General features: G+C 46.1%; 1 protein-coding gene across 1 annotated transcript; it reads right to left on the bottom strand.

Annotated features, from left to right (window-relative positions):
- Window positions 1-8,410: 8,410 nt before the first annotated feature.
- Window positions 8,411-22,469, bottom strand: LOC120910326 (killer cell lectin-like receptor subfamily B member 1B allele B). Its single transcript, XM_040322100.1, has 6 exons — window positions 22,304-22,469; window positions 22,041-22,112; window positions 19,139-19,216; window positions 13,786-13,937; window positions 10,267-10,379; window positions 8,411-8,578 (listed from the first exon to the last, which is right to left on the bottom strand). The coding sequence occupies exons 2-6, from the start codon at window positions 22,063-22,065 to the stop codon at window positions 8,458-8,460; spliced, it is 489 nt and encodes a 162-aa protein (XP_040178034.1). The 5' UTR covers window positions 22,066-22,112; window positions 22,304-22,469; the 3' UTR covers window positions 8,411-8,457.
- Between the last annotated feature and the right edge of the window lie 3,755 nt (window positions 22,470-26,224).

Raw genomic sequence — 26,224 nt, 5'->3', positions numbered from 1 at the left:
TAGCCAAGCTAGAGAAAAAGTTTCATTTCTTTTGAAAAGTGATGTTTCTGTGGATGGAAAAATGGTTTATACAAAGGAAACAAAACCACCAGAACTTAGTGTGTTGATGTCACACAATGACCACACCAGAGATGGAGAAGACCTTCAAGGCATTACACAAACAGATACCACCAGAGCTTTTTTTCTCAGAAAATAGGTGCAGGAACTCAACCACGACCCCGTTCAGATTTCACGAACAGTAGAAGGGTCTTAAAGGGGCATTAAATACCAGGATTGCATTACATACAGAGTGCAGAGTTCAGGGGGGTTACACACAGAGTGCAGAGCTGTCACTTGTAAACACAGAAACTGGACTTCTGTGTTTACAAGTGATTGTGGTGAGCGGGCACCAAAGGGTCTGAGCCAAAGGTGGCGGAACTCAGTTCCCCCAAGTTCCCCCTGAAAAAAAGCCCTGGATACCACACTGCAGGAAGGTTCTTAACCACTTCAGCCCCGGACCATTTTGCTGGTCAATGACCGGGTCTCTTTTTGCGATTCGTGCAACGTGGCTCCCAAACAAAATTGACGTCCTTTTTTCCCCCACAAATGGAGCTTTCTTTTGGTGGTATTTGATCACCTCTGCGGTTTTTATTTTTTTGCGCTATAAACAAAAATAGAGCGACAATTTTGAAAAAAAAAAATCAATATTTTAAACTTTTTGCTATAATAAATATCCCCAAAAATATATAAAAAAAAATTTTCCTCAGTTCAGGCCGATACGTATTCTTCTACATATTTTTGGTAAAAAAACGCAATAAGCGTTTATTGATTGGTTTGCGCAAAAGTTATAGCGTCTACAAAATAGGGGATAGTTTTATGGTATTTTTATTAACAATTTTTTTTTTACTAGTAATGGCGGCGATCAGCGATTTTTATCGTGACTGCGACATTATGGCGGACACATCGGACACTTTTGACACATTTTTGGGAACATTGTAATTTTTACAGCGATTAGTGAAATAAAAATGTTCGCTGTGAATGCTCTTAAACTTTTCGTTAACAAATGTCCGATGGAGGCACATTCGATTGTGTGTACACAAGTCCATCGTACTAAAGTACAAACACGCATGCTCAGAACCAATGCTAAAGATCAGACAACAATGTTGCCCAAAGGGTGGCGTTAAGAGCTGAAAAACCACGTCTATTACGCCACTACGTTCATGTTTGTTGGCTGAAAATGTTCTGCCGTGTGTATGCATACCAAGTTCACGGCCAACGCCCCTTCGGGCCAAAATCCAAAGAAAAGTTAGATGAAAGTCCGATCCTGTGTATGAGGCTTTAGGAGGGTTCTCTGCACCCTGAGAGGTACTAGCTCCTCCACCAACCCAAGAAGACAGACTGAAATGGTCATGGGGATCTGGAGGGAAGTTATTTCAACAAGGGACCAGATTATCTCCCTCCAAGTCCTGAATTAGTGCACAGTGCCAAAAAGGGAGAACGCACAACTCCAACATTCTGCTGAACCAGAATTATAAATAATAGCCAGTCTGGTTGGCATATAATAAATTTGATGCAATAGTTTAAATTGAACGAGAGAACCCCACATGTCATCCCGGTCATCAACCAACATATCTTTAACAAACTGAAATAACAATTTGTTAGAGACCAGATATGATATATGCAGCCCTCAACAATTCCACTCGCCTGCTCGCATTTTGCGAGTGAATTTTGAGGGCTGATGAGCTATATGACAGCCTGGGAGCGGAGGGGTGAGCACCTCCGACAGCATGGGTGGAATGGGAATCCTTCTCCCAGTGATCGTGAAAGGGAAGAAAAAGAGAGAGCCACCCTGGTGATCAGAGCCCAGCGCAGGGAACACAAAGATAACAGTTTTCTTTTTTAATTGCCGCGTTTCCTGCCACTCGCTGTCAGATACAGCCCCTCCTCCTGGTAAATACCGGTGTTGATGTGTCAATCAATGTTCCTCGGCCAGGGGAATGACGTATATGACGTTGAGTGGAGGGAACATGGCAATTGTAATGAAAGCTGTTATCGCTGTGTTCCATGCGCTGCACTCTGATCACCTGGGCGGCTCTCCTATTCCTCTCCTCCCCTGCACAGGTAGGCTGCATGGTGGACATAAGGCTGCATGGTGGGCACAAGGCTGCATTGTTGGCTGCATGGTGGACACAAGGCTGCATGGTGGCCACATGGCTGCATGGTGGACACAAGGCTGCATGGTGGACACAAGGCTGCATGGTGGGCACAAGGCTGCATGGTGGGCACAAGGCTGCATGGTGGCCACATGTCTGCATGGTGGGCACAAGGCTGCATGGTGGCCACATGGCTGCATGATGGACACAAGGCTGCATGGTGGCCACATGGCTGCATGGTGGACACAAGGCTGCATGGTGGACACAAGGCTGCATCATGGTGGGCACAAGGCGGCATCATGGTGGGCACAAGGCTGCATTGGTGGGCACAGGCAGCCTGAATTGGTGGGCATGGATAAAGTTGTTGTTGTTAATATTTATTTTTATAACTTAATTCTTCATAAAACATTTAAGTGTCATTTCATGAGATAATTCATGAGGGCGTGTTTAGGGGCCGAATTAGGGGCAGGACAACTGGTGGAAAGTAACCCTTGAGGACTGGTTAATAGCTCAGGACTTAAAATTTTGAGCCCTGATGTATGCATTGTTCCTAGACTGTTTACAACAGGTCATTTATGACAGAGCCTAATTAGATGTCTCTTGCAGACCCTGCTAGTGGAGGTTTGTGTTGGATAACTTCTGCATTGTTATGGATACCTTTCATTTAAACCATATTGGTGGCCTCTAACCCTAACAATACATTGATACCAAATTCTTTTCTACATCAGACATATTTATTGGGTAACTGTGCATGCAAGGCACTTACTCCATCCTCATCTTTCCTAAGAGAACCGTGTACCTCCACCCCACTTCCCTTCACCCAATGTCCATCCCCAGGTTGCCCAGATGGAATGCCCAAGGAATCTGGTTGGTGAATTCTGGATGTCCTCAGAAGGTGCACAGTATAAGACTAGGGTCTCCAGAGCTGAGCCTAATATACTGTTATGGGAATCTCGTCTGAGACGACAATCTCTATCATCCCACTCCCTGCCCCCAGTTTGATAAAAAAAACATTGCACAGGGTAAACGTGAGTGGGTTCCTCAAACCCCTGTGGGAGTAGGACATTTCTTTGGAACAATGTATTTTTCATCCACTGGCTCAGGGTGAACTAAGGTGACTTCTGCACCAGCGTTTCCAAAGCTTATAATTGATTTCGTTGCCCACAATGATAGGCTGTATTGTTGCCTTTGCTTTTCAACTGACAAACAGCAAAGAAAAAGGGATAGTGTCCAGCAGGTCAGGTGTTGTCAGATTCTTCTGCCCAGGGCAGGTGTTCCTGAGGTGTCCAGGCTTGCCACAAGCAGAGCACCTGTGGGTATCCGCTGGTGCTGGCTTGTTACCAGGAGCCCCAAGGCAAGTAGCCAGGATACTTGTAAGAAAATAAATGGCTGCACATCCAGGAATTCCGATTGCCTTTTATGGTTCAAAGCGACAACACCAAAGACACCAAGACGAGGTCACGTAGACGCGTTTCACACATACATCTTGTGCCTAATCATTTGATTAAGCACAAGAGGAATGTGTGAAACGTGTCTATGCAGGGCTGGTGCAAGGAGTTTTGACACCCTAGGCGAAACCTAATTTTGCGCCCCCCCCCCCCCCCCAAGCACGCACGCACGCTCTGCCCCTCACTAAAAAATTTGCGGCACCCATTTCTTCAGCCGTGGTCCACAGGCTTGCACATATGCCTCTGGACCCGGCCTGAAGACAAATAGTGGATGGCACTAGTTTGCTTCCTCACGCCAGCCGTGGTCCACAGTCCACTGTGTAACTGCCTGTCTGTACAAGCAGACAGATACGCTGACAATGCTTTACAGGTTCTTACTAGAAACAATAATAAATGCACATTTTTGTATCTGCAAAAAGATCTGGATTTTTTTTTTTTTTTTTTGCAAAAGGTGGACTTGAACAGTTAGGGCCCTTTCACACTGGTGCGTTTTTGCCACGTTTTCGCGGTAAAAATAGCGCTATTAAAACGCTCATAAAAACGCTCCCCATGCCCCATCCATTGAAATTAATTAAAAACCGCTGTAAAAACGGAGCGTTAAAATCGCGGTAAAACACCGCGATTTTACCGCGTTTTTAATTCATTTCAATGGAGAGGAGCATGGGGAGCGTTTTAATAGCGCTATTTTTACCGCGAAAACGCTGCAAAAACGCACCAGTGTGAAAGGGCCCTAACACCTCAAATGGCCCCAATTCCTGTATTTTCAGGTCTGATCATCACCCCCTCTGTACCCCCCTGCACACACACATATCTGTTCCCCCTCTGTACCCCCCTGTACATCTGCCCCCCCACACACATCTGTTTCCCCTCTGTACCCCCTGCACATCTGCCCCCCCACACACATCTGTTTCCCCTCTGTACCCCCTGTACACCTGTCCCCCCCATACACATATCTGTCCATCCATCCCACACACACATATCAGTACCCCCCTGCACGTCTGTCCCCCACCCCACACATATCAGTACCCCCCCCTGCACGTCTCCCCCCCCCACACACAAATAAGTACCCCCCCTGCACGTCTCCCCCACCCCACACATATCAGTACCCTCCTGCACGTCTTTTCTCCCCACACACACATATCAGTACCCCCCTGCACGTCTCCCCCCCCCCACACACACACACATATCAGTACCCCCCTTCACGTCTTCCCCCCCCCACACACACACACACACATATCAGTACCCCCCCTGCACGTCTTTCCCCCCCCCCCCCCACACACACATATCAGTACCCCCCTGCAAGTCTGACCCCCCCACACACATATCAGTACCCCCCCCTGCACGTCTTTTCCCCCCACACACACATATCAGTACCCCCCTGCACGTCTCCCCCCCCCACACACACATATCAGTACCCCCCTGCACGTCTCCCCCCCCCACACACACATATCAGTACCCCCCTGCACGTCTTTCCCCCCCCCACACACACATATCAGTACCCCCCTGCACGTCTCCCCCCCCCACACACATATCAGTACCCCCCCTGCACGTCTTTTCCCCCCACACACACACACTTATCAGTACCTCCTGCACATCTCCCCCCCCCACACACACACATATCAGTACCCCCCTGCACGTCTCCCCCCCCCCCCACACACACATATCAGTACCCCCCTGCAAGTCTGCCCCCCCCCCACACACATATCAGTACCCCCCCTGCACGTCTGTCCACACACACACATACCATTACCCCCCCTGCACATACCATTACCCCCTGCACATCTGTCCCCCCCACACACATACCATTACCCCCTGCACATCTGTCCCCCCCCCCCACACACATACCATTACCCCCCTGCACGTCTGTCTGTCCCCCCACACACATCATTACCCCCCTGCAGGTCTTCCCCCCCCTCCACACACACACACATCAGTACCCCCTGCAAGTCTGCCCCCCCCCACACACACATATATCAATACCCCCATGCACGTCTGCCCCCCCCCACACACCGATTAGTACCCCCCTGCACGTTTGTCCCCCCACACACACACATATTAGTACCCCCTGCACGTCGCCCCCCCCCCCACACACACACATATCTGTCCCCCCCTGCACATATCAGTACCCCCTTGCACGTCTGTGTTCCCCCCACACACATATCAGTACCCCCTCTGTACACAGTGCAATGTGCTATTAACTTAAAAGCAGTCAATATTTTATTTTTTGTGACTGAGTGCTGCCTGTAGTGTTGCCACTATACCTGAGCCAGAGGTGGGGGATTACTTTACTCCAGTCTCCAGGAGAGTTGCGCTGCGCCTGTCTGTCCTTGCAGACTAGATCCCGGGTGCCCAGGAGGAGGGGGGGAGCGAATATCGCGGCAAGCCCTCTGTAGTTACAGTGCATGCAGGGCTTCTGTCTCATCCTCCTCCACCGATCATGCGGCACTTCCGGCCGGCTCTCTCCCCACATCTCCTCACCGTCGCCGCTACTAGGACGGCACTGCAGGCTGGGGATAGAGCAGTCCGTCCGGGATGTCACAGGCGCAACCGCCCCCTAGCCTGGCGGCTGGCGCCAATGCGCCATAAGGCATGTATTTAAAAAAAAATTGCCGGTCCTTGAGGTATTTAAATAACCTGAATCCCCAGCAAGTAGCTGGGGATCCGGATTTTGCCGCTCCCCCTACGCTGGCGCTCTAGGCAGCCGCCTGACCCGCCTATTGCTAGCGCCGGCCCTGTGTCTATGTGACCTCATGTTGGTGTCTTTGGCCTCATCACTTTGAACAATAAAAGGCAATCGGAATTCCTGGATGTGCAGCCATTTCTTTTCTTACAAGTTTCCCACGGAGGCAGGCCGGGGCTGGCACTCTACGAGACATTCCACCTCAGGTTCTCTTTATACACCTGGAGCAGCGGCTCTTTTCCTTTGTAAAGTAGCCAGGATAGACAAGTATCTGATGGCTTATACTCTCCCGAAAACCCATGGGCACCTAATTTTTCTACCACGTCCACATAGCTTCCAACTGTTCCTCCTTTGCGACCAAATCCCTCTGTCATTCCTGCAACCTCAGGTATCCTTCTTTTTGTTCTAATGTGTATATCTTTATATACGATGTACTGCTTTACTACCAAAGGTATTATGCTGCAGTAAAGTTCTTTATTCAACTTCCATATTACTGCATTTGCTAAAGTCAATATAACTGGAAAAAATTGAGGTAAAAAAAAAGCATTTGTGTGTTTATATAATTATTTTATGCATATTAAACCCTTGTGGTCTGTGTAACTGGGGCCCATGGCAGAGATGCGTCTTTTGCCTCCATACTGTATGCTAAAAATATGTCTCTTTATCATTTCAGGAGGAGAAATTATAAAGAAGGAGGTATGCTTTATGCGCCCCTATGTCCGGTACATTATTATGTCCTCCCACTCAGAGGCGTAGCTTAAAGCTTGTGGGCCCCCGATGCAAAAGTTGATCTGGGGGGGCAAAGCCATGTGACACAAAATCTGAAGCCTGCAGCCCTTCAGGGGCCCCCTGAGGAGGTGTTAAGGGATTTGTTTTATCAGTTTCTGAAGGTTTCTCTGTCAGTGTTGGCAGGTGTTGGGGGAAGGTCACCTCCCAGAGGTGTGTGTCTTTTCCCCAGTTGTCAGGTAAGTGGGGTAAGCGGACATCCCTGGGTGGGGTGGTATAGAGAATCCCAGCTGGTGACTAGGAGACACTGAGCGGTGTCTTACCTTACCAGTGACATCAGTCCCATCGTGGCTACAGGACGGCACTCTCCTCCTCTTGCCTCGCTAAGCATGGTTACCATTTCATGTTGCCAGCACACAGCACAGACACTTCCCCATACTGGGCTGTTCTTACTCCACGCTCCTCTCCATTCAGGAAATGTCTCACAGCTTCTAGATAGGAAAACTGCCGCTCCAGGTGAGCACACCTAAGGAAATCAATGTCCACTCAGGAACCAACGGGTGCCGGCAATGCACAGAGCATGCAAAAGAAGAGACGTATATGGACAGCCGCACTCCAATAAGTCTAAAAAAGACGTGCCCTTTATTGGGTAAAAAGAAATGCACTACAAAAAAACAGCATACAGTGGGAAATAAACAGCTGACGCGTTTCACATTGAACCTCAATGCTTAGTCATAGCTAAACGCGTCACCTGTTTATTTCCCACTGTATGCTGTTTTTTTGTAGTGCATTTCTTTTTACCCAATAAAGGGCACGTCTTTTTTAGACTTATTGGAGTGCGGCTGTCCATATACGTCTTTTCTCACAGCTTCTACCCAGCCAATGAGATTGGAGGGGAGTGGACTGTGGAAGGCAAAGTAGAAGCCCAGTACTGGAGCGTGGCTGTGGGGCCCTAGGGCAGATCGGAGCTGGACTTTGTGGAGGATATGATAATATGACAGAGAGGCTGCCGGGGCCCCCTGGTTCTAGGGGTGGGGTTGCAATTGTGACCCCTGCAACCCCTTATGCTACGCCCATGATCCCACTTCCCCCAACCTCTAGGAGTTCCCTATCCTTCTATGCCTTATCCCCCGTCTATGTTTTCACTTTTTCTTCCCACCATCTCCAGGTTTTTCTTACCCATTTAACTCGCATTCTCATGTTAGGACATGCTGTCTACCTCAAATCCTCTAATGCTGGGATACCTTACTGCACCATGTATAAAATTACTACTATACCCAAATGTATCTCCAGGTGCAAATGTACCACTACTGTAACTTACCCTTAATATTTAGATAAAACATTGAACCTTGACTTCCCATTGTAGCAATTAATTAATAACATATACTGTAGATAGGTGAAGGACACGGCTTTAATCTTCCTGTAATACTTTGCATTGTCTGAACAGTGTCAGTATGTTGTAAAGTAACTGTCAGATCTTCAGGGCTCTCTTCTGGCAAATCCAGTTGTGTTTTGTTTGACAGTGATCCTTATTATATCCAGCACCTGCTTCCAACCATGTACAGTTTCCTGAAGATTCTGATAGCTGAAATCTGTGTAATAAATAACAATACGTAGTTATGAGTATCTATTATTTTCTGGCTGGGAAACGTTCATATTTTTAGTGTTGATGTGGCACCCTCTTAGGGTTGTTCTGGACTTCACTAGCTGCAGCTTTGATTGTTTCCCATCTTCTAGAGGATTCTAGAATGTAGTGGGCTGGAAAGGGCAAATCAGCAACCTGAATATTTTTGTTGTCTCAGCCAATCCCTGGGGGAATGTTGCCCAGCAGGTGGCTGGAGAGTACATAAATAGTGAGTGAGTGAGAAACTTATATAGCGCAACACATGCAAACTGAATCGCCTCTGGGCGCTAGTATCCTTTTCCTACTGTATTTTTTCCCTTAGAAAAGATGGGTTTTGAGTTTTTTTAGGTTTTTTAGTCTGGGCCTGGGTAAACCCTGTTCTTGTCCAACAGGAGAAGTTCCTGAAGGGTTCCTGCCCTTCTGTACAGTCCAGCTAAAGCTCTATATGTGCTCATTGAGGTCTCTGCTATTTCAGAGTTGGGGAACCTATTTTTTGGAGAATCTTTTAAACGAATCAAGGGATTTCACTGGGAGTCTGGTCTGGAGAGCTCACGGGTGAATGTTTGGCTGATATTGGAAGGAGGCATCCAGTTATCCAGGAACATTGTGAGTACAGACCTGGCTCTAGGATCCTAATAACTGTTTATTGTTTCCCCTTTGTACACAAATGCCAGTGGTTGCTCTGACTGGGACATACCGTATTTTCCGGCGTATAAGACAAACTTTAACACCGGAATTCCAGAGACCAAAAACCGGGGGTCTTCTTATGCGCCGGGTGAAGCAGCTGCCCGATGGATATCAGCCGGCCGGATGCTCTGTAATGCTGTATGTAATTTAGTATATGTGCCACTCAGCCAATCCCGGCGGGCGATGCAATCTGTTGATGACTAGAGCCTGCTAAGCCTGCTTGGATTGGAGTAACAACCTCTGCCAATCCGAGCAGGCTCTGTAGTCATCAAAAGAGTGCATCGCCTGCCGGGATTGGCTGAGCGGCGCATATACTAAATTACATAAAGCTTTACAGAGCATCCGGCGGGCTGCCGTATCTTAGTTTTTGAACGGTATTACCGCACAAGGGGGTCGTCTTATATGGTGAGTAGAGCACAAAACCACAGTTTTAAACGGAATATTAGGGTATCGTCTTATGTACCCAGCAGCTTTATACGCCGGCAAATACGGTATCTTACCAAAAATCTCGGTGCTGCCCACTCCCTCAGCCACTGCTATAAGGATTGTTCTGGGCTGCATACATGTAGTGAAGCGTGTCCTTCTGTTACTGCATGGTGTTACCGGAGTATCACATACTGTACCTCCCTACACCCCATCCAAGTTTAACCTGTAATAATGAATAAAAAGACAACCCCAAGACCATGGGTGCTCAACCTGTGGCCCTCCAGCTGTTGCAAAACTATAAGTCATTCCAAGCCACTGTTAGTTACACGCAATATTCCCAAAGTCAAAGGCATGGTGGGACATGTAGTACCACAACAGCTGGAGGGACACAGGTTGAGAACCCATGCCCTAGACTGATCATTGAGCTAGATAGAGTGACTGTTGCTGTGCGCCTGGCTGCCTCTCCACTTATCTTGAGAAAAAAACTTTGGTAAAACAGCAGCACCTTCGGGGGCGAGCGCAACATGAAGAAGAGTCACTTACAGGCCGGTATCATAGTGCCGACCGTCCACCCATCTCCATCCATCTCCATCTCTGTACAGACCGATCCAGAACACTTGATATGATGGTCCTTTGCTGGATCTTCTGATAAACTCCTGGGAGAAGAGAACATCATCTGTCACAATCCAGCCACAGACATCGGACACACACATTGGATAGAAGTCTGAAGATCTGTCTATTCCATCATTTCTACGAAAGCTCTACTGTGGACAAATGTCACCAGAAAAATAAAAGATCTATGAACTGGAATTATTTGCCAGTTTCCTAAAGTTTCATTGAAAACATGAAATGTGTACAGCAAATGTTTATTCTTCTATAATAAATTAATCAAAGATCACACACAATATACCGTATATACTCGAGTATAAGCCGAGGTTTTCAGCACATTTTTTTGTGCTGAAAATGCCCCCCTTCGACTTATACTCGAGTCACCTTTTAGCGCTTGATCTCCCAGATTTTGGGGACCTGGTACCGGCTGGCCGTAGGTGCCCTGGACCCCAACCTTGGCACACATGTAGCCCCACTCTTCCTCTCCAAGTGTGCAAAGTTTGCTGTCCGGGGGACCTACTGCCAGGGAGCACCGATTTGTCAAACTGGGTACCCCTTCCATAGACTCCCATGTTAAATGGTTATTTCTCCAGTGACTTTGGGGACCCCGTACCGGCCGACCGTAGGTCCCCTGGACCCGGAACTTGACACACATGCAGCCCCGTTTCTCCTCTACAACTGTGCAAAGTTTGTTGTCTGGGGGACCTACAGCTGGGGAGCACCGATTTTTCAAATCCAGGCACATCTTCCAAAGACTCCCATGTTAAACGTCAGTCTAGTCATGGGCACAGTGAGGCATGGGCACAGTGAGGCATGACACAGTGAGGCATGGACAGTGAGGCATGCAGATGGACACAGTGATTCATGGGCACAGTGAGGCATGGACACAGTGAGGCATGGGCACAGCGAGGCATGGGCACAGCGAGGCATGGGCACAGCGAGGTATGGGCACAGTAAGGCATGGACACAGTGAGGCATGGACACATTGAGGCATGCACATGGAGACAGTGAGGTATGCAGATGGGCACAGTGAGGCATGGACACAGTGAGGCATGCATATGGACACAGTGAGGTATGCAGATGGACACAGTGAGGCATGGACACATTGAGGCATGCACATGGACACAGTGAGGTATGCAGATGGACACAGTGAGGCATGGACACAGTGAGGCATGCACATGGACACAGTGAGGTATGCAGATGGACACAGTGAGGCATGGACACAGTGAGGCATGCACATGGACACAGTGAGGCACAGTGAGACATGCAGATGGACACCCTAGGCTTATACTCGAGTCAATACGATTTCCCAGTTTTTTGTGGTAAAATTAGGTGCCTCGGCTTATATTTGGGTCGGCTTATACTCAAGTATATACGGTAAGTGTTATTTCCTACATGTAGGAAGAACCGTCCAATAAGACCCAGCACCCTCACATGTGTAATGGATCATCTTTTTGGTAGATAAAATTGTTACTTTCTATAGAAACATGTTTTGTGCGGTCTGACTACTGTAGGTGTAACTTGAGCATAACAGGGAATACAATAAAAAATAATACATAAATACATGTAGCTGGATTCACGTAGATGAGCCTAACGTTAGGCAGGCGTAGCGTATCCCATATACGCTAGGCCACCGTAAGTTAGAGAGGCAAGTGCTGTATTCACAAAGCACTTGCGTCCTAAGTTACGGAGGCGTAGCGTAAATGTCAGGGCCTAAGCGCGCCTAATTCAAATTGTGAAGAGGTGGGCGTGTTTTATGCTAATGAATCGTGACCCGATGTGATTGCGACGTCCGTGGACATATCCTAGTGCGCATGCTCCAAATTATGCCGCAAAGACTTATTGGTTTCGACGTGAACGTAAATTACGCCCAGCCCCATTCACGGACGACTTACGCAAATGACGTAAAAATTTAAAAATTTTACGCGGTTCCGACGTCCATACTTAACATTTGGTGGAATAACTTTAGGCCTGAAAACGCCTTACGTAAACGGCGTATCTTTACTGCGACGGGCAAGCGTACGTTCGTGAATAGGCGTATCTCGCTGATTTGCGCATTCTAGGCATAAAAATCAGCGTACACGCCCCTAGCGGCCAGCCTAAATAGACAGCTAAGATACGATGGCGCCCACGGTTTAAGTGTATCTCAATTTGAGAATACACTTAAATTTACGACGGCTTAGATTCAGAGTTACGACGGCGTATCTACTGATACGCCGGGGGAACTCTCTCTGAATCTGGCTAATAGAATACATAAAACAGAACAATGTATCATCCATATCTATTTTCATGGCACATGGACAGGACTCAGAGCCCTCTATAGACAAAACAAGAAAATTGTCTGGACCAATGGCATGAAGCTGGATGAATATTATATAGGAATAAATTACAATGCGAGAGAGAAAAAGGTCATCGTGATAAAAGAGTTTTATCCTCCCAGGTCAGTTCAAAATGTACCCTTTTAAAGGCTATAGCTCACCACACACATTACAGTCCACCTATACTGTACAATCAGCTCTAGATTTACCCAAAAAATAATATAATCAGTTCAGCCCTTATACTTTTTATACCCCTTATGGACCAGAGCAATTTTTGACAGCCGGGCGGTGGCTTTCCCATTCATATTATGATGGGCTGCTCAATTGTGACGATCCGTGGTGTGGTGTGTCCCTCAGACACCCTGCATCACCGATCACAGTAAACGGCCTATAAAGTAGGCTCTTTACCATGTGATCAGCTGTGTCCAATCGCAGCTGATCACAGTGAAAACAGCAATTGGTGGTTATCGTCATTCCTCTTCTTGTGCTGACAGCACATGAGGAGAGGAAAGCCAATAAGTGGAAGATCTGTACTGATAATCAGTGCGATGATTATCAGTGCAGCCTCATCAGTAATGCTCACCAGTGTCCACCAGTGATGTCAGTCATTGCCTATCTGTGATGCCTGTCAGTACCCATCAGTGCCTCCTCATCAGTGCCGCATATCAGTGCATATCATTGCCAATCAGTGCCCATAAGTGCTGCCCATCAGTGAAGGAGAAAAGCTTTTTTCCCCCAAAATATTTGGACTTTTTTGTTTGTTTAGCGTGACGTCAGTGTTGTCATTCACAGTGTGACAGCATTGAAAACTGGCCTGGGCAGAAAAGGGGTGAAAGTGCCCTTTATTAAAGTGGTTAAAAGGATACAGACTTGATGACATTCCAGACATCCAGTGCACCGCGACAAAGACACTGAGCAGCGTTCCCGAAAAATTATTTCCAGGAATGGCAGTGGCACAGTCTTCTAGAAAAGTGCATCACTTCACAAGGGGACTACTTTAAAGGTGACAACAGTAGTTAGTTTATAGGCAAGCAAAATATATTTTTTTTAAAGTCCATTCCAGGAATTAAATTGTCACACCTCATAAATGCAATGAAACAATACAGCTCACATCCATTGCCATGTTATACCATACCTCCTGTTCCCGGTCCTCTATGACCAGTAGATGGGCCCCCATCTCTTCACACACTTCCCGACTCTCATCCCATGTTCTGTATTCTCCACCAGATGAAATGTTATAACAGTTCTCTCTGTTCCGCAACCAGCCATTGGGACAAAGTGTACATCCTAGAAGAAAATGTTTTAATTGCTTTCAAAATCCAAATACAATCATGTATGTAAACCTTGTTCTTCAAAACCCAGTTGTCTTAGCCAAACAATGGCAGCTTACATGGAAATAAAATAATAAATGGCGTGCTGCTCTACAAATAGTAATGAAAATAAAATCAAACTTCTGCTTAAAAGCAATTAAATAAACAAAAACTGCGCTGAAACTATATGAAAAAATGGAAAGAAACTGCGCTAAAAAATGTCGGAAAGAAGAGAAAAGAAAACCTGCAACGTAGTCACAGTGTGATCCCTCCAGGTGCTGCCATTACCGTGTAAACAATAAATACATAAGATAAACATAAGAAAAATATAAATTGCGCTACCTCAACCACCCTTCTTGCCAAACGCAAACGTATGCAAGTGGGTGATCTATAGTAATATAAGTAAAAGGCTGGCTGCTATGTCAAAAAGTGACCTGTAATAGCCACTAGGGTGCAACAGGCAGCCACCTCAAAATCCCTCAACAATCGTAGTGATGGTGATTTACAAGAGAAATAAACAAAAGTCAAAAACAAAACCAGAAAACACTTAGATCAGAAAAACATCAACTGAATATGAGTTTTGGCTCTGAATGAATTAATAGACGGTCCAAAATATTAACAGTAGAAAGTACATTAGATAGCAGGTAGTATGTCAAACACCCGTGCATATGTGCCACAATACAGATAGTTGTAAACGTGTCCAAAAGAAAAAAGTGACATCTCCTCCACCAGACTTATAGATTGGCCTCTTACCGAATTCCCACGATCCCTTATGACAGGGGATCATGGGATCGTGGGAATTCGGTAAGAGGCCAATGTTTATTTCTCTTGTAAATCGCCATCACTACGATTGTTGAGGGATTTTGAGGTGGCTGCCTGTTGCACCCTAGTGGCTATTAGGCCGCGTACACACGGCCGAGGAACTCGACGTGCCAAACACATCGAGTTCCTCGGTGTGTTCAGTCCTGGAGCCGCCGAGGACCTCGGCGGGCCGAGTTCTCCCATAGAACAACGAGGAAATAGAGAACATGTTCTCTATTTCCTCGCCGAGGTCCTCGTCGGCTTCCTCGGCCGAAAGTGTACACACGGCCGGGTTTCTCGGCGGAATTCAGCTCCTGACCGAGTTTCTGGCTGAATTCTGCCGAGAAACTCGGTCGTGTGTACGGGGCCTTACAGGTCACTTTTTGACATAGCAGCCAGCCTTTCACTTACATTACTATAGATCACCCACTTGCATATTTTTGCGTTTGGCAAGAAGGGTGGTTGAGGTAGCGCGATTTATATTTTTCTTATGCTGAAACTATATATTGTTTAAAATAATCAGTCCAAAATTCTTCCAAACATTTTTTGTTTCTCCACAATCCAAATGTGCTCTTCAAACTTATTCAAGCCCTGTACACACGACCGGGAATCCCGTCGGGAAAAAAAACGTTAGTTTTCCAGACGGGATTCCTGGCAGGCTTGCCCTGAAAAGCCGTGTGTACACATGGCCACACAAAAACCAGCCGTTCTTTTGAAAGGCAAGAACGCGGTGACGTCATCGACTATAACGAGCCGGTTTCTCGTCACATTCGATTCCGTCGCCGCCATCTTGCTACACCCCACACTAACGTTGTATGCTACCGCGCATGCGTCAAAGTGTTATCGAGCATGCGTGGTTTTTCTCACCTGCAGGTAAGCATACAGACGACCGGTTTTCTCGGCAGGAAACACTCTGCCAGGTATCCCGACGAGAAAATAGAGAGCAGGTTCTCTATTTTCCCATCGGGATTCCCGGCTATTTTCCTGACGGGAAAACTGCTAGGGAGCATACATACGGCCGGGATTCCCGGCCAAAAGCTCTCCTGCCAGTTTTCCAGCCGGGAAAACCGGTCGTGTGTACGAGGCTTCACAGTAAGAATCCTCTCCACCACCCCAGAGTGCTATGATAGCAACGCTAATGTAGTATATCTTTTTAAATGAATCCACAAGTATCTCAACAAGTGATCTTTACTTGCGATCCATAATCTCCACACATGCAGAAGTCAGCGCTGGATGTCCCCTGAAGATGTCCCATTGGACGAAACATGTCGGGTGGAGACTCTGTGCAGACATCACACTGCACAATCTGGGTCAACGGTGGCTTTACATGCGAGTTCCAAGTGGTTTTAAGCCATCTATGTGTAGCCTTCTGATATGGATGCAATGTATAGGTATACATTTGAATAAAATACTACTATATTGCAGTACTTATTGGCTCCGGGGTAATCTTTATATACCACAGCTTGGACCGAGTTTTGGCATTGAGAGGAGAGGATTGTGGATGAAATTATACATTACCTGAGATGATCCCTACCTAAGGTAATATGCTGTGCTGGCTACATTTATGGTAGCATCCATTTTTGGTGAGTGTGCATTTTACAAGGTGGTGATGCTTGCTGATTTATGAAGGATTTGTCATCAGTTTGGATTGATCGGTGGAGGACTCACGATCTACAGGAGATTTGTTGGACTTTTCATCTAAAGAACTCTATGAACTTTTTTGTATATTTTTACTCACTTTTATTTCATATGATATATTTTATTTTTCTTGTTATTTGCACAATGCATTTTATATGTATATATATATCTTGTTCTTATTGCACTTTATATAAATATTGGCCCAGATTCAGGTACATTTGCGCTTTATTTGCGGAGGCACAGGGCAACGATTTTGCCCTGCGCCCCCGCAAATATTTTGCGCTGCCCTCGATTCACGGAGCAGTAGCTCCGTAAATTGCGAGAGCGCGCCGGCAAAATTGCCCAGCGTAAGCGCGCGCAATGTAAATGATCCCGCCGGGGGCGGGAATCATTTAAATTAGGCGTGCTCCCGCGCCGAGCGTAGAGCGCATGCTCCGTCGGGAAACTTTCCCGACGTGCATTGCGGCAAATGATGTCGCAAGGACGTCGTTTGCTTCAAAGTGAACGTGAATGGCGTCCAGCGCCATTCACGATTCACTTACGCAAACGACGTCGATTTTAAATATCGCGACGCGGGAACGTGGGTATCCTATAGCATTGGCTGCGCCTGCTATTAGGATGTGTAACCTTACGCGAAACCCGACGTACGCAAACTACGTAATTTGCGTACGCAGGGCTCGCGCAACGTTGTGAATCGGTGTTAGTATGCAATTTGCATACTATACACAGATCACAATGGGAGCGCCCCCTAGCGGCCAACGCAAGAATGCAGCCTAAAATCTGCGTGGCATAAGAGCCTTATGCCACGCAGATTTTAGGCTGCAGTCGGCGTAGCGATGTTCCTGAATCAGGAGCATTCGCTACGCCGGAGCAAGTAAGCAATTGCGCTGTGTAACCTATGGTTACACAGGCGCAATTGCTTCTTGAATCTGGCCCATTGTTTGGATAATCTGATGCAATAGAATTTATTTGGCACTGCATATGTTTATGGTTTGAAGATTTTTATGGTACTGTATATCAATCCTTTGGGCTCGATTCACACTACTGTAACCTAAAAGCTGCGGTGGCTGGTGCTCAAAATTATTGGGGGGATAGAAAAAAAAAAAACATCAGGCGCAGCCACTGTGCCCATCAAACGCAGCTACTGTACCCATCAATTGCTGCCACTGTGCCCATCAATTGCTGCCACTGTGCCATCAAGCGCAGCTACTGTACCCATAAATTGCTGCCAGCGTGCCCCTCAATTTCTGACAGTATGCCTCATCAATTGCCGCCAATGTGTGCCCCATCAATTGTCGCTGGTGTGCCCCATCAAATGCTGCTTGCACTTACCTGTCTCGGTGCTGTCCTCCACACTCCGAATCCTCCATGTCTTCTTCCGTCCTCTTCCCGTCCTCTGCTATGATTGGATGCCTTATAGGCGCTTGTCGCTTCAGCCAATCAGGTGACAGGGTAACCAGACCCGAGCACCTGATTGGCTGAGAGGCGGGTCAGTGTTAGGGAAGCAATTTATTCACTTCCTTAACACAACACTGAATAAACAGAGAACGCACAGCATTGCGCCCGCTGTTTACCAATCAGGTGCTTCCAAAAACACCCCCGCCGCTGTAATTCAGATGCCCGGCCCCCGACAAGGGCCCGGACACCTGAATAGGGGGTGGCAGCGGCGACAATAGACAGATTCATGCAATGCATGAATCTATCTATGGTGATAGAGGGGTGATAGGAGAGAGGGGGCGGCGCTCCTGCGCCCTTTGTGGACGCACCGCCACAGCCTAAAAGTCACGCAACTTACGTTGCGACTTTGCCAGGCAACTTCCTGGCGACGTGGGTACTACTTTGATGCGACTTTGAAGTGACTTGTCTTGTGCTGGTATGCAGAGATAACAGCATACAGGAATTTCCTCTGTGTGTGTATAGATAAGGGGCAAGATTCAGAAAGAATTTACACGGCGTATCTATTGATACGCCGTGTAAATTCAAAGCTGCGCCGGCGTATCTTCTTTCTGTATTCAGAAAGCAAGATACGCCGAAATTAGGCTAAGATCCGACTGGCGTAAGTCTCTTACGCCGTCGTATCTTAGTTGCATATTTAGGCTGGCCGCCAGGTGGCGCTTCCGTCGATTTACGCGAGGAATATGCTAATTAGGTAGATACGCCGATTCAGAAACGTACGTCCGCCCGGCGCATTTTTTTACGTTGTTTATGTTAGGCTTTTTCTGGCGTAAAGTTACCCCTGCTATATGAGGCGTATCCTATGTTAAGTATGGACGTCGTTCCCGCGTCGAATTTTGAAAAATTTACGTCGTTTGCGTAAGTCGTTCGCGAATAGGGCTGTACGTAAGTTACGTTCACGTCTAAAGCATTGACGATTTGCGGCGTAATTTTGAGCATGCGCACTGGGATTCTTTCACGAACAGCGCATGCGCCGTTCGTAAAAAACGTCAAATACGCGGGGTCACAATTAATTTGAATAAAACACGCCCGCATCATCCACATTTGAATTAGGCGGGCTTACGCCGGACCACATACGCTACGCCGCCGTAACTTAGAGCGCAAGTTCTTTATGAATACGGAACTTGCCCCCCAAGTTACAGCGGCGTAATGTATCTGAGATACGTTACGCCCGCAGAAAATTACGCCGGGCTATCTGAATCTAGCCCAAGGTTTGCATTTGTGCGCCATTTTATTTATTCTCCATTTGATAAGATCACATGGACAGAAGGTAACGGGACCGACCTTCAGATTCCTCACTGGTGGCCACACAGAGCTGCTTCTTTATTTCCATCATCCTGATCTTCCCATCACAGAGCTGATCTATAAACAAGGAGAGCAACTGGAAAAATAAGACGTCTTTTTGGTAGGAGATGAATACAAGAATCAAAAAATCAGTGCCGCGCAATATCCCAAGACACACAATCCTGCGAAACTACATCAGATAACGTTAATTAAATGTGATCAGTCCAGCATATAAATATATGTGTCAGTGTCCTTTCTTTATCATTATGTGACATTCTTCTTCTTAAAGCGGAGTTCCGGCCACAATTTCACTTTTTAAATATAAATACCCCTGTAATACACAAGCATAATGTATTCTAGTAAAGTTAGTCTGTAAACTAAGGTCCGTTTTGTTAGGTCGTTACAGCATTTAGACACTTTATAAAATAGAAATTGACTGGGGCCATCTTAAGTGTGGGCATCATGAAGCCAGACTGTATGACTTCCAGGATTTCAGCCTTGCAGAAATCGCACATGCTCAGTGCTGCACAAGCAGTGTCAGATCAGGTTTCAGCACCTGTGCTGTCCAAGTCACATGATTCTTTGAGACTGGGGAGTGCACAGACTCCTGGAAAGTTACACCCACTACATTCCCAGGAGTTTGTGCGGTGTAGGTTAGGAAGCTTAAGCACCTAGGTGCAGGAAGTGGGTAGATTAACTATTCTGCCTAGCAACAACATTTTGAAGGCATCTAAAAAAAAAAAAAAATTTCGTAAAGGACTAATGACATTTTTTTAAAACTACTGATGTAATGTTATATTTATGGGTGGAACTCCACTTTAATATTCCACATGCTGGCCCGGATTTACGTAGAATCGTGTATCTTTGCGCGGGCCTAACGTATCCTATTTACGTTACGCCTCCGCAACTTTTACAGGCAAGTGCCGTATTCTCAAACGAAAGTTGCGGCGGCGTAGCGTAAATAGGCCGGCGTAAGCCCGCCTAATTCAAATGTGATAGATGTGGGCGTGTGTTATGTAAATTTTATGTGACCCCACGTAAATAACGCTATTTATGAACGGCGCATGTGCCGTCCGTGAAAGTATCCCAGTGCGCATGCTCCAAATTAACCCGCAAGAAGCCAATGCTTTCGACGTGAATCTAAATGACGTCCAGCCCTATTCGCGAACGACTTACGCAAACGATGTAAAATTTAAAAAATTTGATGCGGGAACGACGTCCATACTTAACATTGGTACGCCTCATGTACGCCTCATATAGCAGGGGTAACTTTACGCCGGGAAAAGACCAAGGTAAACGGCGTATCTGTACTGCGTCGGCCAGGCGTACGTTCGTGAATTTGAGTATCTAGCTGATTTACATATTTCTAGGCGTAAATCAGCCTACACGCCCCTAGCGGCCAGCGTAAATATGCAGTTAAACCCCTACAGCGTAAGAGACTTACGCCGGTCGGATCTAATACAAATCTATGCGGAACTGATTCTAAGAACCAGGCGCATAGATACGACGGCTCGGACTCAGAGTTACGACGGCGTATCTGGAGATACGCCGGCGTAACTCGTACGAGAATCCGGGCCGCTGTGTTTAATTTCCAATGGATGTCACTATTCTGATACCAATTTCAGCATACGCTGTGCAGTCCCACCACCTCCAAGAAGCAGAAGCTTAAAACAATCATTAGAAAAAAAAAGGGGGCCAAAAATGGCCCTAGATCGGACTTTAGAGGAAAAATGGATGAGAGTATAGTAAAAATATATTTTATTGATAACCATTAATCGCACACAAAGCAAGTACTTTATCAAAAGAATAATAAAAAAAAACACACAATAGACATAAATCAGCGCATATCAATGAAGGAGAAAAATTACCTGTTTGCAAAATTTTATAACAAACTATGTAACATGATTTTATTTTTTTTCAAAATTTTCTATGTTTTTTTGTTTGTTTAGCAAAAAATAAAAACCCCAGCGAGAGTAAATGCCACCAAAAGAAAGCTCTATTTGTGTGAAAAAAATGATAGAAAATTCATTTGTGTACAGTGTTGTATGACCGCGCAATTGTCATTCAAAGTGCGTGAGCAATGAAAGCTGAAAATTGGTCTGAGCAGGAGGGTGGTTTAAGTGCCCAGTAAGGAAGTGGTTAAATGATTAAGGTAATTTTGGTATCTTACAGTATAGAAAAAATAGTGCAGCGCAAAACCAAAAATAAATTATTAAGTGAAAAACAGTGAAAATCAATAAAATCCAAAGGATTGGAAAACCAATCAAATGCTTCCAAGGATTCTTCACCACGTGAGATTGAACACACCAAAACTTATAAGTAATCCCTCCACCAGTGAAAGATGGGTACTCTCACCTCAGCATTAGACCACTGTGTTACCAGATGGTCAGGAAAGCAGGTATGCCAACAAAGCAGGCCAGGCAGCAAGATGGTAATTCAGTTTCTCAAATATCAGCCATACACATGGATCCGGACATGAAAAAAGAAATCACAGATCTAAGAGCTTCCGCTGGACAAGGAATGATTTAATAGTGTATAAAAAAACTCAGGCTACTCACATTTAGCCAAATAACACCAGGCATTGAAATAAAACCAGGGCATCGAATCGAACAGTTATACGATCACGCGATCGGATAGTTAGGCTCTTCAGAACGGCAGCGAGCGACAGAGATTCAGGCTTCTATCCCCCGGACGCGTTGCGTTGTTACAACTTCCTCAGCAGGGCGGTTGTAACAACGCAACGCGTCCAGGGGATAACTCCTTGTCATCCAGTTTTCTCATTACTTCTAGTTTTGATTGGTCCAAGATAATTTTCATTTTGTAAAATAATCCTCCATATGAAGTGGGTGGAAGGTCCGATAATAATCTCTATCTAATAAATAACATCTAATAATAAACATACGTGGAGATGACTGGGTGAGGTTCATCCTTAGCTGGTTGTTCTTCTCATTTCCCAAAGACTGGCCTTTATAAACTGGAAGACACAGGAGACATAATAAGGTGGAATGAAACTCTGTTAGAAGGTCATTGGCTATCCCAGTGCAGATCAGAGAAAATAATTATTTCTGATTGTCTTCCTGTCCCTTTAACAACCAATCAGAATCAACATTAGGCCCGGAGGCTCTCCATTCTTATGGATTGTGTCCAGCATATTGTATAACTTACCCAGCACTCCAAAAATGCAGCTGATGATGATTTTCAATCCCAAAAGGAGGGATAAAATGACCCTTATACAGGAAGGACACCAGAGTTTCTTCCCGCTTTTATCTGTAGAGATTAACAATAAATTACAAATTAATCATAGTAGAATAAAATCCTTCTTACTTTATACTTCCAGAATTCAGTAGAGTACAGGAAGAACGTGAAGTGGTGGGCTTCCTGTAACGTGAAGAGACAGGACCACTCCGATGCATAAGGGCGGAGGTATCACAACATGCCTCCAACCGCTAGTATAGAAGATTACAATAAAGATCAACGAGCACAACAGCATTAAAGATTCCAATGCACTTCTCTTATGTAAGTGATTATCAGTACGGGACCCCAGGCATCACTCCAATCAGAGAACAGGAGTTTGGGGGTTCTCTACATCATATCACCTTAACATAAGGAAATGCATTGGGCCACTAAGGGAGCAGGTATAAAATACCTCAACCCTTAGCATAGAAAAAATAAGGAGAACATGTTCAGTAACTTAGGGCGGAAGCCCGTATACAAGTAACAACGTATGTCAGGCACGTAGCATATGAGAATACTGGGCCAGATTCACAAATGAGATACGACGGCGTTTCTCCTGATACGCCGTTGTATCTCTGTTTCTATCTATGCGACTGATTCATAGAATCAGTTACGCATAGATATACCTAAGATCCGACAGGTGTAATTGTTTTACACTGTCGGATCTTAGGATGCAGTACCGCGGCCGCCGCTGGGGGGAGTTTGCGTCGTAAACCAGCGTTGGGTATGCAAATTAGGAGTTACGGCGGATCCACGACGGATTTTTGCGTTCGCTACGTCGCCGCTAGTCTAGTTTCCCGTCGCAAAGTTAGGCGTTTTTTTTGGTGCCCTAACTTTAGTCAGCAAGCTTATTGCTGTCTAAAGTATGGCCGTCGTTCCCACGTCGAAATTCAAAATTTAACGTCGTTTGCGTAAGCCGTCCGGGAATACGGAAGTACGCTACGCGCGATGCAGTTCAAAAAAAATGACGTCACGGCGCGCAAAGCACGGCGGGAGTTAAGAAACGGAGCATGTGCAGTAGGTTCAGCGTGGGAGCGCGCCTAATTTAAATGGCACACGCCCATTTAAATTGGCCCGCCTTGCGCCGGAGGCCGCCGGCGTAGTTTTCATCGCAAGTGCTTGGTGAATCAGGCACTTGCGATGAAAAATTGCGGCGGTGTAACGTATCTAGGATACGTTAAGCCGCCGCAATTCTACGTGAATCTGGCCCACTGTATGCAATAGCAAATTACTTAAGAGAGACATCTTTAGCGTAACTAAGTGAGAGTGCATGTCCCTTTAAGATATTGCACAGCGGGCAGCTGAGGACACACCAATGTAATCCCAAGCAGCAGGATAGCATTAAATAAGCCCATTTTAAATACAGTACTTGTAAAGGCTATATGTGAAGCGGGTATTCTAAAACAGAAATAGTACTTATCCGCTTTGCAGGGATGAGTGTTTTCCAGAGTATTGCAGCAGCAATGGGATTCTTCTATGGAGGGTCTCCTGGTGGGGATAGCTTGGGGTGTCCGCAGCAACTCTAGCAAGGTTAGTAGCGCAGCTCCAGGAGTGGGGTGGTCTCCAGCTCAGGGATGGATGGTAGCTGTGGTTTGGTAGCCAGGCCGGCTACGGCCGACAATAATAGAACAGTGTGCAGTCTGCACGCTGTTCTGTTTATAGGAGCAGGACAGCTGTAGTGCATAAGGCACTAATTCGCGGCGCACTTCCTCGTTCCACGGTGGAACGGACGCGGCGCCAGGTGATGATGTCATCGCGCGGTCGCCGTATGCGTTCCAGCGTGGAACGCAATACGGCGCTGAAAGCGCCTGTTACACTACACGTGGTGAAGACGAGGTGTTGAAGTTCAAACTGAGCATCAGAATGGGGAAGAAAGAGGATTTAAGTGACTTTGAACATGGCACGGTTGTTGGCGCCAGGCGGGCTGGTCTGAGTATTTAAAAACCTGCTGATCTACTGGGATATTCACACACAACCGTCTCCCGGGTTTATAGAGAATGGTTAAAAAGCAAGAAAATATCCAGTGAGCGGCAGTTGTGTGGCTTGTTGAGGTCAGAGGAGAATGGGCAGACTGGTTACAGATGATAGAAAGGCAACAGTAACTCAAATAACCCCTCGTTACTTCCAAGGTATACAGAATACCATCTCTGAATGTACAACACATCCAACCTTGAAGCAGAAAACCACACCGGGTGCCACTCCTGTCAGCTAAGAACAGGAAACTGAGGTTACAATTTGCACAGGCTCACTTAAAACTGGACAATTGAAGATTGCAAAAAACGTTGCTGGTCTGACATTCAGATGTTGGCAGAATTTGGCAAAAACAACATGAAAGCATGGATCCATCCTGCCTTGTATCACCGGGTCAGGCTGGTGGTGGGGGTGTAATGGTGTGGGGGATATTTTATTGGCACACTTTGGTCCCCTTAGTACCAATTGAGCATCATTTAGACGCCATGGCCTACCTGAGTATTGTTGCTGACCATGTCCATCCCTTTATGACTACAGTGTCCCCATCTTCTGATGGCTCCTCCCAGCAGGACAATGCACCATGTCACAAAGCTCCAATCATCTCACCACTGGACAATGAGGTCCCTGTCCTCCAAACTCACCACATCTCATCCAATAGAACACCTTTTTGGATGTGGTGGAATCATGTCAATATACACCAAAATATCTGAGGAATGTTCCCAACACCTTGTTGAATCCATGCTGTAACGGAAGGGCCCGTGGGACCCAGAAGCTCCCCGATGCCTCTTATGTGTAGATCACCCTGTGTCTCTAATAGGGGCACAGGGTGAATGAGAACCAAACTATGGTCTGGGCTAGTCAGATTTAATATTATATATATATTGTGTGTTGGATGAAGTGTACTATAAAGCTTGCTGTGATTGCATTCTATTGTCTATTGTGGCCCCTGGAAGAAGTACGTTTTTTTATGAAACGGACGTAGGCTGAGCGGCGCGCTGTCGTCACCCAAGAAGCTCCTAACGTTCCCCCCAGTGGACGGGTGCCTGAGAGTTTTGTGTACCGGTCGGCACATTAGATTCAAGGCGAATTTTAAACTGCATAACTGTAAGTGCAATTTTAACTTTTTAAATACATTTCTACACATTTAATACACTATGTGGAGCTGTCACTGTTTTTTACATGGTGGGCATTGATACTGCTGAAATTTCTTGGGAAACGAGATCCATCAGGACTACATACCGTGTTTCCCCGAAAATAAGCCCGGGTCTTATATTAATTATGCCAACAAAAGACACAGTAGGGCTTATTTTCAGGGTAGGTCTTAACCATGTAATGTGCTGTCTTCTCTCCCCCTCTCCCTCCCTGCCTGTCAGGAATCCCCAGTGTGAACCGAGTTAAAATGCTTGTACAATCCTACAATCCACTCTATTACAGTATTATATAATGTACAATGTGTGCGTTTCTGTAATATAATTGTGCCAAATACATTTGTTATAGCGCTGCTCTGCACTTCTGTTACCCGCCGCAGCTCTCTTCCCCGCAATTATATTACAGAAACACACACATTGTACATTATATACTACTGTAATATAGTGGATTATAGGATTTTACAAGCATTTTTAACTAGGGCTTATTCTTGGGGTAGGGCTTATATTGCAGCCTTCCTGGAAAATAGCACTAGGTCTTATTTTCAGGGTAGGTCTTATTTTTGGGGAAACAGGGTATCTGAAACTGCGAGATTGGGACCTATTACATGCTGTTTCTGATCCCCTGTCATAAGGGATCGTGGGAATTCGGTAAGAAGCCAATCTATAAGTCTGGTGGAGGACATGTCACTTTTTTCTTTTGGACACGTTTACAACCAATCTGTAATGTAGCACA

Source organism: Rana temporaria, chromosome 8, assembly GCF_905171775.1.
Source record: "Rana temporaria chromosome 8, aRanTem1.1, whole genome shotgun sequence".
Taxonomy (NCBI): domain Eukaryota; kingdom Metazoa; phylum Chordata; class Amphibia; order Anura; family Ranidae; genus Rana; species Rana temporaria.
The sequence above is the reverse complement of the archived record's forward strand: the minus strand, read 5'-3'. Positions and strand labels throughout refer to the sequence as shown.

Excerpts from the sequence above, each read along its gene's own strand:
- LOC120910326 (XM_040322100.1), bottom strand. The coding sequence starts at position 22,065 with ATGAACCTCACCCAGTCATCTCCAC. Across the intron at positions 19,217-22,040 it reads CCTCACCCAGTCATCTCCAC|ATCAGCTCTGTGATGGGAAG; the intron begins GTATGTTTATTA and ends CCTTGTTTATAG. Across the intron at positions 8,579-10,266 it reads CGGCACTATGATACCGGCCT|ATTTCAGCTATCAGAATCTT; the intron begins GTAAGTGACTCT and ends TTTATTACACAG.